At 31.5% G+C, this 16,560-nt stretch overlaps 1 protein-coding gene across 6 annotated transcripts in view; it reads right to left on the bottom strand.

Moving 5' to 3' along the window:
• LOC148627818 (pleckstrin homology domain-containing family G member 7-like) overlaps nucleotides 1-16,560 on the bottom strand; it is a 56,927-nt gene that overhangs the window by 15,121 nt on the left and 25,246 nt on the right. For 5 of the 6 annotated variants that reach the window (XM_088579599.1, XM_088579618.1, XM_088579608.1 and 2 more), the window contains 5 exons: nucleotides 7,232-7,357; nucleotides 6,090-6,166; nucleotides 4,162-4,313; nucleotides 3,610-3,650; nucleotides 1,184-1,282 (listed from right to left, as the gene is read on the bottom strand). In XM_088579599.1, coding sequence (XP_088435725.1) covers nucleotides 1,184-1,282; nucleotides 3,610-3,650; nucleotides 4,162-4,313; nucleotides 6,090-6,166; nucleotides 7,232-7,357 — 495 coding nt within the window. Of the gene's footprint in view, nucleotides 1-1,183; nucleotides 1,283-3,609; nucleotides 3,651-4,161; nucleotides 4,314-6,089; nucleotides 6,167-7,231; nucleotides 7,358-14,944; nucleotides 15,701-16,560 lie in introns of those variants that run through there. The other variant, XM_088579627.1, reaches the window with a different exon arrangement.

Genomic DNA, 16,560 nt, shown 5'->3' with positions numbered 1-16,560 from the left:
AGAAAGAAATTAACATTATGAAAACGAGGAATCTGTGAGCTACGACTCCTTTGTAATATCCATGTTTTCCATTGCAATATTTTTTCGGCACACAGTAAGTAGATGCCATACTAGTACGAGTACGAGAACGAACAGCTCATGATACAACATCCCTATATGAAGATTAGTGCATTATATCAGCAACCTGTGATATATAGTGGTTTAGAAAAATGTGAAATAAAATTTGTATACTACCACTGCATGAGAAAAATTCGAGTTTCTTAAATGGCAAACAGGAAGTAGATGTAATGCGTGTATGACAATGCATCCCACGATACAATATATCTATATAAAGTTTTAAATAAAATATCAACAGCATGTGATTTACAAAAACTGATAATTTTGTAACGAAAAAATGCTTTACAGAATGACGGAAACAGGTGAAACAGTATATACCCCTCCTTACAGAGCGGGGGTATGATAAGATGGTATATCTAAATCCTATTTAGACGTTTAAACACTTTTTGCATGATGAAATTAAAAGCTTTTGATCATTTCTAAATGTCTTATTTTTATGATTATTCGTAACCACCTTGCACGTATTGTTGCTTTGTGATAAAACTGTTAAGTACGTCATCATACATCAATTATGAATTACTCAATCAAATTTGAATCTAAAAATCCGATCAGTGGGCTGATATGGACGACAGGATCAGTATATTTCACGATACTAAAATTATGTATCATTTAACGTTTAATGGCGGAATAGCCTCATGTTCATACATTTGTTGTAATATTTTAATAAAACTTGATACTTTCAAAAATAAAGTGTTTGAAATCAATTACATTAAATATACCGCTAATGGAGTTTTGTAGTATCAGAGACACAATGCCTCCAAATTGTAGCAAAATCATTGCAAAGTGTCAAATAAATTAACTTGAATAATAACGCTTACATTTTGTTTATTATCAATCGTTGTAAGCGACAAATATAGACCCGTGAAATATTTCAAATGATAATGACTTTTTGTTATGCTTCAAATTACATTCTTTAAAAAGAAAATAAAAACGCAAAACATTACTTTTCATATTATTTTTGGTAAGGATGGAGTTTTGTGACTAAAACACCTGCATTTACCGTTGCTGATGATAGTAAAATTACGCTGTTTTTGCAAAGACATAGTTTTCATAAATGTAAAGCTACCTTGTAAGCTGCCAATTCTGCATCTTGAAAGTGTGATGGTTTTAACTTTGATAATACGTCTCCTAATTTGGTGAGCGACTCTTTGCTTCGTGTTTTCATCTATAATGATAACAACTACATGCATTTTCGAGAAATGTATATTTTAACAATATCATTTAATTATTTCGTCGGAAATAACCTTCAGTGAAAATTCTGATATGTTTCAATAAAATTCAAGTAGCAAGATCATATTATTCTATATTCATAAGATCAGTGTTTTTTTATATAACCTATTAAAAAAGGTCAAAAGAAAAACAAATTTACGTAAAGTTAATCAAAAGATATAGAGTTACATCCAGCTTAAATTTTACAAAGATAGGAGCAAGTAATTTTTTAACATAGCTAAAGTTGTTGTTACAGCAAAATTAAAAAAAAAAACTACAAAAAAACTATCTTGATTTTATGTTTACTTGACATGTATTGGAGAAGAAATTCATTTCGACAGTTGCTTTTGCAAAGCATCATTTCATATTTTACAACGTAAAATATCCTTGACTATCAAACGATCTATAACAACCTCTAGTGAACAAATGACCATGGACAAATAGTAAATCATTGATGAGTTGATCAGAGAATAGTAAGTCCGATACATTGGCTATTTGTATGGCAATTAAATAGTATACAGGCCATTTATATGGGAAAGAAATTGATTTAGATCTATTTTATTCTGTCTAATGCATTCCCTGGAGAATTTAAGGAAGATAAATCATCGATAGTTTCTTGGATATTCCAACAGCTTCCTAACTATCAATCATTTTGCATTTAGTTAGTTGTGTTACATCAATGTTATGTCGTTGTTTATTCATATGGTTTTACGAAAAGCAAATGTTTACTTTAGTTTCGATATTTAATGGCTCAAATTTTTGTAACTTTAATGAAAAAGTATGCACTGTCTAATAAACATACTAGTTTAGAATTTAGACACCTGGATTTTGCAGTTTAATGAATACGTGCTGTATAATGAATACGCAGCATGACTCCTTGCAATAAATGCACCGGATGACGTTATGTAATAACATGTATATTTCTTTGAAAAATCTAATTGTATCCTCATTTATGCGAAAACGGGATGGTTTAGATTTCTAAAACCATTTCGCATTACTCGGATTAGATTACATATTCTAAATCATAAGCAATACGATAATCATGGAAGGTTTTACTTACAAGATAAATGCCTTTTGGGCAAATAATAAAACCATTTCGCATTACTCGGATTAGATTACATATTCTTAATCATAAGCAATACGATAATCATGGAAGGTTTTACTTACAAGATAAATGCCTTTTGGGCAAAAAAACGGAATAGAATATATATGGAATCAATGTTGCTAACCGTATACTGTAAACATGGGACAGGCAGATTAAAAGATGTTCGCTGTTCTGTTTTAAAATAACAAGGATACCAATATTTTTAGAAAAAAAATTATAGGTCAGTGTGCTGTTTTTTAAAGATGCATGTATAAGCATTTGAAAAGATTTCTGTGGATTTTATTTATAGGTTTTGACTTAATAGCTTTCATCTCTTAAAAATTCGAAGAAGTAACACGAATGTAATAAAAAAAAACCTGATCAAATAACATTTTAAGGTGTTTTAAATGAAATTATGAAAAGGAAAAGTTGGGGTCAATTGGGAAAAAATATCGATGCTTTGAAATAGATAAAACCAGCGGAGTCCGAAAATCTGACAAAAATGACTGAACATGAACAGCAAACATCCTTAAAAATGTTGTGTTTAGTATCATGTATAAAATAAGCACTACTTTTTTATCGCTCTTTGCCTGAATGTATGGACCCTGTGTTCATTTTACAACAATATCTTAATTTTATATTAAAACAAAATGGTATAAAATGATGTTAGTTGAGTACAGCTTTGGATTGGTACTAAAGTTATAGATTTTACTCAATACAAACGAATCGAGCCATAGGCTTATCCATGTGAGTTAAGACCAGCCCCTTTTATGCTCGACAAGTGTGGTTGAATATATAGAAAATAAGTCTGCCACGGCATTGTTAAATTGAACATTATCCAAAGATATATAAATTGTTAAACTATTAATTTTAGAGTTCAATCTATATTGTCTTATTATTTTACGTCTGTCTTGTTTGACATTTCATGGATGAATTTTTAATTCTGAATTTTTCATAGATCCAGTTCATGACTAACGGATATGTTGAATAACGATTTCATCAGAATAGCTACCACACAAATGAATAATAAATATCATTAAAGGACATGAACTTAAGAAGGACTAGTGATATAAGCAAGCGAAATCATTATAACATACTTTAAAAAAGGTAAAATACAAAACAACCTCTTTATACAACTGTGTTTTAGGGCACATATTATATACATGTTTATTGATAAAAAATAAAAAAAGAGTACTTACAAATTTCCTGAATGAAAATGACTGTCTGTTTTTCTTTGTTTCTGAAAGGTTATGAAATTAAACATTTGAAAAGATGAGTTGTTTGTCTGAAGAAGTCGATGTTATTCTCATTCAAATGTATATAAACTGCTTTCATTCTAATAAATATGACAAATAAATGTGATACATTGAATACAAATAATCTTATGAATCAGTAATTGCATTGCTAGGGACATTCAATTCTTTGCTAGAAAGTTCCGGATTTCTGTTTAAGAATATTGTAGAATTAGATGTTATCTGCACACATGCAAGCGTTCACAAGCCTTATGTTAATCTGTGTGAAATTGTTCAAAAAATCATTTTCAAAGATTATAAAGAATGTTTTCTTTGCAGTTGTGTCATTGAAGTATAATAGAACACATGGTAATATACGTAGTTTTACAAGTCGGAATAGTGGCGAACGTCAATAAACAAAACGAAACAAAAACTTTTGTGAAGCTCTAAAACTTATGTGGAACGAACAAAACAATCGATTAAAACAAATCATTTTTAATTACACATGCTATTTCTTACCATCAAAATGTCCTGGATGTGTCTGGTCCCTAGATCTATAGAAATCTGATATAGTGTTTCTTTTCAGCAATTTTTTCCTTTTTTCTTTTAGCATTTGTTCCCTGTGGTAAGTACTATTTTCTAAATCCTCCGAACTTTGTCTTCGATGTCGCCTAAAATTTAAAAGATAAATATAGATAAATATGGAACATTTTTTTAGTATGAAACTTATCTTATATTGTAAAAAAAAATGTCTTCAAAAGACTTATCTTAGATACCAGTCCATATACAGTTCCGACAATATCATTTGAACGATGCTGTTCAGTCTATATATGCTACATTTTTTATTAAGTGGTTGTTCATATTCAGACCTGTAAATCTAAAACCAAGCAAATCAAACCAAATCAAGAATGATAAAGTTGAAATTTCATACACATTCTATATTATTTTTTATCTCGGAAGTGCAACAACCGAGCAATACACCAAGACTGTGCAGTTTCAGAATTAAAAACAAAAATGCATTTGGTGTGTTTTTTTGATATGAATGAACCACCTCCTGTACTTAAGAAAAACACGATTTCTCTATTTAGTAAGTATAAAAACTAAATCAGTAAATATAACTAACGTCAACATTATTTTTTTTTCAGAAATTAAACAAAATGTTATTATTTATCAGATTGACACACAGTGCATGATAGAAACGAATGTCTATCCCATACCCCACTTAAAATCCCGACTCAAAAACATTATACATCATTGTTATCCCTCCTCCAAAAAAAAAACAAAAACAAAACAAAAAAAAAAGGTATACCTAGACACATATACGGAGAACTTGGTTAAGATTCCTCATACAATGTGAGGAACGATTCCAAATCGTCTTTTAAATATACCGATGTTTTCGACTTTTTTTTATTGATAACATATTTACCCAGTTTGGTGGATGCGTCTTTTTTCCAACAATCGGTCGCATTTCAATTAAACAAATTGTGCTCCTCTACTTGTTGACCTATTACGTCACTCTTATGAGACTGAATAGCTGATCTGGTCCGAAGGAAGGAACATCTTTTAGCCAGATCCTTCGATCTATTTTAATGACGCATTATCTTTAAAGACTCCTAGTTTCAAGGATTTTATACAGTGCTTCTACCCCAAAGAACTTGGATTTTACAGACACTATGAAGTCAGGCTCATATCTTGACCAACACTTGGAGATGGTAGAGGAAAACTATTGACCGAACTAAACGACAAATGCGATGACTTTTCTTTTCATTTTGCCAACTTTACTTTTATCTTTTGCAACATCCCTTCAGCACCTGCGTATGGAGTTTTCAGATCACAACTCATACGTTAAGCGAGAGCTTGCCATACCTATGCAGTCTTTTTGTACCCCACTAGATTTCTTACAATTAGGCTTTTTGAACAGGGTTATTCTGCTTGATTGAAGTAATCAGTACAATAGTTATATAGTCGTCATCATGAATTCATGAATCGTTACGTTACGGTGTATCCATGAGAATCGATTTGTTCAACGTGTCATAGTGTTCCTTCTCTCTTTCGTCTACCCTCGACTTGACGTTTTATGAGCGGATGTTTCTTGAAAAGAAGAGATCAGTTACCCTACCGGTGCACCTGGTTCATGTTCCTAGATTTTAGTGGAGTTCTAGTTGCTCATTATGTTGTTTAGTACGTTGTTTTGGTTATTTTATGTTTTTTGTTGTGTGTGTCAGTTTTTCCTGTGTTGTTTTTTCCATGGATTTCATTCTTTGGATTTTTGCTAGAATCTTGGTTCCCTTGATTACTCTTTCTACATCCATTTAGTCATAGAATTGGCCAATAGTTTTGAAGAAGGTTTAAATATTTTTTTGAATTAAACCATTGAATTGTTATGCAAATATGATGTAACGTTCAAAAGTAATTTTACAGTAGTATTACAGTAAAAGATGCAATACCTATTTTCATCTTCGTCACATGATGTATTTGGGGTTGCATCAGATGACATTGTTGTTGGTGAAACGTCGCCAACGTTCTGAAAAAAATGAGATCTAACTTAGAAAAACTATAAATACAGCTATAGTATCGAATAGACAATTGTTGAATAAAATGTAACACATAAATTTTGGAGGAAATTTATGAGTTCATTTTGGTTGATATTTAAGAATCATTTACGTCATTAATTGCCAAGAGAATAAAATAATGCTGCACTTATCGGAAATAAAAAAGATATGGAAGATTTATCACATTAGACAAAGCTGATATGAGGTAACTATACACTGTACAGCATGGCCAGAAATGAATAAAGCCGTCACAAAAACAAAAACTAAACGAGAACACTCGGAATTGCAAAATGCCAAAAAGGTTAATTTTGCAAGAGCATTTCACCTCCTTTGATATGTCATATCTAACAAGCGGATGCCTTAAAAAAAATTGCTTGGCATATAATCAGCAATTAAATGAATATATTCCTGTTATTAACACGGAAGTCAAACCCACATCGCTGTTTGACATTTAAAATTAGTTGTAATCAACTGAAAAAACTAATTAGCAGATTAAAACCCTGATCTGCTTTTCTATACAAATCTAATTAAACAACTTTATAATTAATTTATTCGATTATTTGGTACAATAACAACATATGATGTTCATTTGAAAAAAGTAGTATGCAAGCCTAATATATAATCTTCCAGTAAAACGTTTACTTTGTTTGCCAATGCACGTAAATTTCTGACATGTAATCAAATCCGATGCTAATTTGAAAAAACCTAATAACGCGTGCGTGTAATTAAAATCAAATACTACTACACTGTATATACATTAAAATTATGCAACGCGTGATTTTGACGTTTACCATGCGAGACGAATTTTTTCAAGATGAATATTGATTTTGCTTCAAACAAGTAATCAAATATTCCAGTGCAACTGTTTTTCTATAGTTCAGCCATTCGAAAGACAGAAAAGAGAGTGGCGTAAAACCGTTGTTAAAAAAGGCTTATTTTCCATTAACAACTTTTACTAAGGAAAGTGTCTGATAAATAGGGAATTTTTGTAATTTAGAATTCGTTTCACCATTTTCCCTAATTATGATTAATATTACCTTTGTGTCGACTATCGCAAGTCGCCGCCCGCGCCGAGGCAAAGATGTAGTTGTAGATTCGTCTGGCTGGTCGCAAGTAAGACTTGATAAACTTGAGGACGCTCGACGTAATAATGGTCGTCTTTCCTGCAATAAAATTCAAATTATTTACACACACACACAGAAATATATATATATATATATATATATATATATATGGGTCTGAAAAATTCCCAACGATGTTAGTACTGTCAAATTTTTGGTCGTTCCATCCGCGGGACTCGAACTCATACCGCTGTGACATCTATGGCAACACTGCCTGCACTAAGTCCAGCGCCCTAGACCACTCGGCTAGCTGAGACTTTGTATACATATATATACACACATCACTTACGTCAGGCTTAGACAGAATGATCGGCTCAAGTGAAGGATTTATGCGCGTGACCTTTCATGATTTCGTGCTACTTAATTATCAACTTTGAACAATATTGACAGTTCAATCTTCTATCCTTAATTTTCATTTAATTTTCACTGTAGATTTATTTTCGCCTCAAGTGAGTTATTTCTAAGTTGACGCAATGTGATATCTTCATACCATGAAAGATACAGATAACTAATTAAATCACCCTCTTCAAATAGTAAATGGCTAATAGTAATTTTACTAAAGCACAATATTGCGTGAGTGTCTTCAGCAAGGTTCGACCTGTTAGAACCATGATATACCAAGTATAATGATCTTGTTGACAATTGTATTATATCATGATAAAATAAATGAAAAAAAAAATAATGTACTTTTTATAACGTCTATAACAACATCAAGTTGCTGCTAAATACAAAAGACAAAACAGCCGAGTCGTAAGTCTCATAGATCTATGAAATAAATAAGTTTCATTCCCAATTAAATATCAAGTACGTTGTAGGAACACCAATGTGATATATATAAAACACAAATCCATGGAATAAATAAGCCAACACAAAAAAAAAAAACAAACAAAATGTAACAAAATACTATACTCGGAAACAGAATAAACGAATACTACTTCAAACCGGAATAACGGTTGCTCCGAAATAATGAGCAGTAACTTCTTTTTATTAGACACTTGTCGTACTGTTTGTTTAAATATAACCCAGTGAAAGAAGAAGAAGATCTATGACTGATGGATGTATTAGTTTCATTTGAAAACGACTATCCACAGTGTTAATTGAGGTAACGACCATATAGCTTTCGGGGCATTCAACATTAACCTATTTGCAACTTCACATGTGAGGTCTAGAGATTCAATGCAATAAACGCGAACATTTTCAAAGAAGATTCTAATAATTTACATTCGTCTTTATGTGTATTTTGTGAACGTGAATTGCTTGATAAAGAAAATATCGAAACAAAATGTTCTGTTTTGAGCCCGTGAAACGAACGATAATCGTCGTATTGTGTCGAGCGGTCTGATAATTTCCGTATTTCAAGTACATTTTATAAAAAATGACTAGCTGTCAACGATTATTGTTATTCTCAGATCCCAAAAAAATACGATTTGTATTAAAGCGGGACATATAATAATGCCTTCAAATTCACTTTTGCATTTCACATATATGTGTAAAAATGTAAAACCAAATATGTATTGTATTTTCCTTGCTTTATATATATGCAACGTGACAAAATACTGATCTTATAAACATTTTTAGAAATTTTTTTTTCAAGTAAGGCGGGTTAAAAATCTATTCTATTTTTCCAATTTTCGCGTTGAATATAATTTTTGCTTTTCATTGGTCGTTATAAAAGCCGTCATATGCATTGTTAATAAATTGAGAATTGTGGGTGATTTTCCCTGGCTTTTGCTGTGCCCTTACCAGGTCAAGCACGTTTAGATCCTGATATCATGGATAATGTCAGCAGAGTGGTGTACACTAAAGGAAGAATGATATAACTTCACATAAAGTAACGGAAAGCATGGTACTTTTAACCATTTTAATCGACAAGTTGCAAATAAACCATCAAAAATGTTTAGTTACCGTTATCGGACCTAAGTGTATTTTTAAGTTTTGTGGCTCGGAATCTATTGGTCATGTATCAACCAAGAATGTTGGTATTCTATTCGAAATCCAGAAAGTATGCTCATGTATTTTTTCCAATAAACAATAATCTATAATTTAAATTCTATCAAATCACTTAAAAAAAGATTCTCACAAAATTCTATCGAATCACTTATCAAACTTGAATTAAAAATAATTATCCAAAACACTAAATACTGAATGCAGTTCGTAATCAAAGATTTAACATGATAGAACTAAAACATGTCCAAACCGAACTCTGACGAAAAACAAGAAAAAATCTAACCGTTTTAATGCATTTTGGATATATGTACACAGACACCAATCCAAACACTAGTAAGGTTTTGACAAGATCCACTATTCATTTAAAATGTATATCTAATACAGATATACTGTTTTGTAGATACCTGAAAAGTGACCTCTCCGTGCCAAAAACGAGAAACGTACTATTTACATTAAATTTAATACCTCTTTAGATGAAACAGCATATACAAAATTGTTGGTCGTCTCAGTTTTAAAATTCGATATACATGAGAGATGAACTAATTGTAGAGGAAACTTAATACAAATGCACAAGGAAAACCAATTTAGAATTTTTTATTTATTATTTTTTTTCTCACAAATAATGTTTTTCCACTTTAGTTTAAGACATTAGTTAATGAATATAAAGGACAAGATATTTTCACTGTAATTTCAATCGGTTTCCGACAAGATTAATGACAAACAATCACAACTTTCTGGATAAATGCATATCGGATTGTTATTTTTGATTTTTTTTTATAAGTAAGGCAACAACAATTTTTCAAGAGCCTACTAAAATATGTAATGTTGGTGACATCAAACATCTGCATCAGAATTAGCTACTGATACATATCATGTAAAACTCTAGAACCGTAGTTATTGTTGATAATCTTGTCGAACACAAGGACATCGTTCGGAAAGTCATGCCACATTTTACACATCGTATACAAAGATTGAGTACAGTATAGGCATACACGCATACACAGAAGTACTATTTATTTATTTATAGAACAATCATTTAATTTGAATCCCCCTGAAAATGCAAGGTTTAATCGAGCATTTCACCATTTTAGCCGAACTTGTAAATCGTAGTCATAGTGAACTGAAGTGTAAACTGGTTAATAGAAATCGGTTGGTCATCTATACTAAAGTAATTAAATGTACTTGATCAAAAATTAGATTCTATGACATAACAATATGGAAAAATGCGTTAACAGAACTTTTGACTCAAACAAAGCCAACTATTTTGATCTTTTAAAAGAAACAAATAAAAATAAGTATGGTCTCAGATGAATCTAGAGAACTTTATTACTGCGATAAATTCTTTCATTTTGCAGTACGGTTAGATTAAAGGTGATGGATATAGATTTAATATTATCATCCTTATTCTTGTAACTAAAGGAAGAAAATAAAACAGAATGAGATACAATAAAATGTTGTATATAATTCCACGTTGGGGAGTACATATTGACATAAAAGGTAAAACCTTTAAAGTAACTTATTTAACATAAAGTTGTGTCAGGATTCTAAGGGATTTTTAATAATGTAGATAAATAAGGTCATACCTAATATAAAACCCTTGATTATATCTCAGAGCTATACAAACAAAATAAAAGGACGACATATTTTGATCAAGAACTAAAGTAATTCGGTATCCAAATTATTATTTTTAATCAAATATTTTATTAAAATATATTTTATTTTATTAAAAATTTGCATTTATATGCTTCGTCATTGTGTTGTAATAGTTAGTTTGTAATTTGCATAGATTAAGGGTGAATTTTGATTAAGAGAATAATTATTATCATACTTTATTCTTGTAACTAGTAGTAGTAGTCTTGAATTAGTGCAGGGTTAGAATTCTTCTTCGATATTGACTTTCGTTTTTGCAGATCGTTAGTTTCTCTTTTAAATGATTTATAATTTTTTTGGTTTTGGTTTTTTGTTTTTATTTTACTTACATATATTTAGTGGTGATACTTAGAGAATCAACCAAAAAGTACAATAATAAGTCAGTTAATATAAACACTGCAAATTAATTATGACGAGATTTCCAAGAGTGTAAAATCTATCTTAAATACTTCATACTCCCATCTATACATTTAAATAAGAAAACTTCATTTTGTTTGTTGTTTGTTGCTTCTCTTCCTTCAGTGATGAATTATTCATCATGCCTTTGTGTGCTTTAGGTACAGTGTACCATGCATAGTTGAATTTGTCATCCTCGCTTACTATTATTCCGTTTGGGTTAATTTGTGAGAAAAACGAAAATAAAGGTTACATACCGTTAATTCAACCAATGAGCTTTTAGAACGTATGCAAAAATTGTCTTAGTTTTAGTGCAGTGTGTGTTATGTTGTGTGGGGAAGTGCACATCAAATCTGCACAAGTGAGCTTGTATTTGGCAGGAATATCTTTTAGCTAGATCCTTTAATCTCTGTTTCCGCTATATAGATGATGTATTATCTTTAAACAATCCTAATTTCGGGGATTTGATACATCGCATCTACCCCAAAGAACTTGAGATAAAGGATACTACAGACACAGTAAGGTCAGCCTCATATCTTGACCTACACTTAGAAATCGATGGTTAAGGAAAACTATTGACCAAACTTTACGACAAACGTGATGACTTTTCATTCAGAATTGTCAACTTTCCTTTCATCTGTGGCAACATCCCTTCAGCACCTGCGTATGGAATGTTTATTTCACAACTCATACGTTATGCCAGAGCTTGCCGAAACTACGCAGACTTTTTGTATCGCGCTAGAACTCTAACAAATAGGCTTCTGGAGCAGGGTTATGTTGCTACAAGATTGAAGTCATCACTACAGAAGTTTTATGGTCGTCATCATGAACTCGTGGATCGTTATGGTGTATCCATCTGAACTATGAAAACTGATTTATTCAACGGTTCATAGTTTTCCTTTTCTCGTTTGTCTACCCCGGACTTGACTTTTATGAGCAACTCGGCGGGTGTTTCTAGAAAAGCGAAGGACGCATACCATACCGGTGCACCTGGTCCATGCTCCCAGTTTTTAGTGGAGTCCGAGTTGCTTATTTGCTTTTGTTACTTTGTATGTATGATTTTAGTTATTTTATGTTCTTTGTTGTGTATGTCTGTTTTCCATGTCTGGTCTTTGTCCCTGGATTGCATTCTTTTGATTACCGCTATAACCTTGGTTCCCTTGATTATTCCTTATATTTGGAAAATGATTTGGAATTATTTCTGACAAAGTAAGAGGAATCTCTACCAAGAATTATATATTTGTTTTTGGGTGTACCATCTTTTTTGGATGATAACCTTCAAAACTGCTACCATAATACCTGATTTGTCAAAAGTGATGCAGGAATTGTAGCATACAATTTCTGTGGGTTCCAAGAACTGGTGCATAGTATTTTGCCTTGCATGTTACAAATTTTAAATGTAAAAACAAAGTCAGAATAAGTACAAAAACTACAATAAGTGTTCTTATCTTATTTTTGGAGCATGCACAAAAGGACTTTTGCAAGTTAATTTTACAGTAATGTTCATTAATAAATAGCACCCATGGAAGTGGTACATTATGTAACGTACGAAATTTGGGTTCCCTTAACAAGTCTGCACACCTGTCTTTGGAAAATGACTTTCAACCATTCGTTCATGAATTTATGATGGTGTTCGTACTATCACCTGATTTGTTTAAATTAATACAGGAATCGGTAGCATGCATATGATTTTACAGAAATTAATGATTGTCTTGCATGTTACACATTTTAGAAGTCAAAACCAGTCAAAATAAGTACAAAAATATCAATAAGTATTTTCATCTTATTTTTTGGAGCATGCACAATAAGGGCTCCCACGAGGTAAATCTAACATTTTCCCTAAAAAAATACAGTAATGTTCATGATAAGAAAGAGGAAAATGTAGCATATTTTGACTCTTACTGTGCATATAACAGTCAGTGCCAGATACTTTGAACCTTGTACTGACATTTGGTCAGACACACTGACAGCCTCTAACGGACCGAAAAAATGTAATCCTAACTACGTGTATTTATGAGTCAAAAGTGGAACAACAAAACAAACATGCATGGAAGTTTCATTTGATGTGCTGATTTTTGCAATGTTGTGGGATTACACAACAGGGTTACCTTATATATGAATTAAAAATAAAATTCACCCTTTCTACCAAATTTTATTATTATGACAACACTAGCATAACTAGAATGTGTTAGTCTGATATTCATTGGCACTGTATTTAATATTTTCGACTACGCTCTAAATGCCTGCGATTTTGAGAGTGTGTTCTTATACACCGTGATAATATAAGTGCATGTCTTTCGTAATGACGGTAACGGTTTCTTTTAACTCCATTCAAGTTGTGTAAACAAGTCATAACAATAGTTAATTTTTTATTGAACTAACTCAATATAAGGAAGCGATCTTAAGACAATTTCCAATAATGTCATGAAGCACTGCGATATTTTCAGAATATTATCCGTCAAACAGTAATTCATAATAATAATCAGATTGGCTTTTAATTAGTCTCTAAATTGTTAATTGACCAAGAATGAGGATTTCATGTACTATATACTTGGACACACAACAACTTATAGTCTAGGTCACTAGACGCGGCAGAAATATATAAACAAGCCTTAGTAATAGTGATGTTTGGAAACGCTTATTCTGTTACACAGACATACATGGCTATGACAATGGTATAAGGACATATTTCTAAAACCGTGTAAACAAACATTGATTTTATCAGAATTGAACGTTAATTCATTATAATTTTTTATATAACCGCATATCCTATGAACTTCATAAGCAGTCTGTTTACAATACTATATTCTGCATGATTTGAATTTTCTCTAATATTGCCTTTCGTTGTAGGCAAAGCAGATCGTAAGTTCCTTTATTTTTTCGTTTTTATAAAACGATTGAAAGTACTATTTTTTTCTTGTTACTTTATATCAATAATTTCGAACGAGGACACAGTGAGAGGTCGATAACACCCTCAAAAGGTCGTATAAATGTGAATGAGAAAATCATACTCCCTTAATTGAAATACAACTTGTGTGCACATTTTTGGTAATGTAAAATCAAATATTTACAACGTCAAAGCATACTCCGCACTTACAAAAGAATACGGAAGGAAATCAAATGAACCTTGTTCCGTAAAGTAGTTTTGAGTTGTTGCTTTTATTTAGACCAAAATACCAATCTGTTAATGTAAATCTGAGAGAAATGCATTCGTAAAGATTTTTTTCTCTTTTGGAGCCAGGCTCTCTCTTAGAATAGAACAAAAAAAAACAATATCGATCCTATTTCAGAATCATGTGATCAGATCAAGTTATGCAGAAACAGAAGTAAACAACATATTAAATGCTAGCTAATATCAATAGCTTTTATACGTTTTCACATTAAAGGCATGAACTATAGTCAATGTACTAAACGTTAAACTGAGACTTAACTCCGTGCATTTCTATTGAAATAAAAACGTTTATTACGGCATGACTTTTGAACAATTACCCAATCCTCTTAGTCTATTCAGAATAGCCAATAGAGTAGCTCTAGGAAAAGTCCCCGCAAAAAAACTTTTTTGATGTATGTGCTATTAAGGAAAAAATACATCATAGTAAATGATACATTAAAACAGAATAATAACAAGAGGACTACCTTAATATTAATATCCTCCACCTCTAATGACAATTCCTCAATTGTACTTCCATGTCGTATATTCTTAAATCTCTTTCTTCGAGAGCTATGACGTCGTCGGAATGACATATTCTTAATCTAAAACTTTTAATCCAACAATATTGTCAAGCAAAATTCACTACGTAAGTCGTAGAATCATTTTATAATTGAGTATTATCCTCATTTTAAATATATATTACAAAGAAGTATATAATTTATATCATTTTCTGAAAACCAACTTTATATCATAATTTCGGTATGGAAAAAATTAAAGATGCACTTCTGTTTCTATATGAAGTTACAGTCTAATTATGGTAATCCATGCGGTTATTAAAGACGTGTTCTTTCCTATGTAAGAATCCACTGAACTGGGCCATTCCCTATTGAAACACTAAATTACAAACGACTCGAGAAAATTCCAAAACTACAACGGATTGGTTTAAAGACGACACTAACATAAAGATTACAGTCAACAAACGAGGCAGAAAATCGCAATACTAACGTTATAGCCACAAATGCCTATTGTACTGTCAGATGGATTGTTGGAACCAGTCTATTGGTTTTCTCTAGATATTTGTCGATAATATACTTGTTGATATATTGAGCATAGATGTATTTATCTAATCATACTATTTGCAATGTTGATATATGTAATTTTAGCTGTAAATTGTGAAGACGTAATTAAGTGTCAATCACTACAACAGCATGACTTAAAAACGGTAATTCTTTAGAATATTTCACTAGCAACATACAAATTAAGGTGATACAGTATATAATGACTTTAAAATGTTTTATTCTCATTCCAGTATAAAGAGCTTTAATTGTGGATAGAAAGAATAAAATATAAAATATCTGAAAATAAGCTTTCTTCATCAAGTCGTCTGATTGGAATCCGGATTAACAAAAAATATGATTGTTCTTTTGTCTTTTGTAAATTTCTTAGAAACTTATAAAACTAGAAACTGAGGAAATGTTTTAAAACTGGGGAAAAATTATAACTTTAATTATATGTTGCGAATGTTGTTTGTCATCAGAACCTATCTTGCTCTAAAGGAGCACCTGGTCCATGCTCCCATTTTTAAGTAAAATCCGGGTTGCTAATTTACTGTTGCTTCTTGGTATGTTTGTTTTGTGTGTCTGTTTCTTGTCTAGTCTTTATCCTTGGACTACATTTCTTCGATTTCCGCTCGAATATTGGTTCCACTTATTACTCTTTATACACTAACATACTAAACTTTGGTCGTCAGTCAACGGACTTTTTTTTATACATTCAGTAGTTTGATAGTATATGGAACTTTGTTCGTTTTGGTGCAGCGCCAATAAAACCTTCTTAAAATCTGGAAGATAAGATACGTTTACGAACGGGAATTTCTTCGGTCCAATTATGAGGATTTTGGATCATGGCTATCTGGTGTACATTTCCATATATGAATTTTACCAATTGTATTTTTAACCATCAACAATACATACTAACCTTTTGCTGAAAATAAAACGAAAAGAGCGTCCCTTCAAGCTCGAAAGGCTGAGGGTGATGAAAGTTTCCAAGTATTCCATTCAAAGAGCCCGAGCAACACACGTGTGTTGAAAGATGTTTCGTG

This window comes from Perna viridis, chromosome 1, assembly GCF_037379345.1.
Source record: "Perna viridis isolate PV_CMFRI_1.1 ecotype Kerala chromosome 1, ASM3737934v1, whole genome shotgun sequence".
NCBI lineage: Eukaryota > Metazoa > Mollusca > Bivalvia > Mytilida > Mytilidae > Perna > Perna viridis.
The sequence above is the reverse complement of the archived record's forward strand: the minus strand, read 5'-3'. Positions and strand labels throughout refer to the sequence as shown.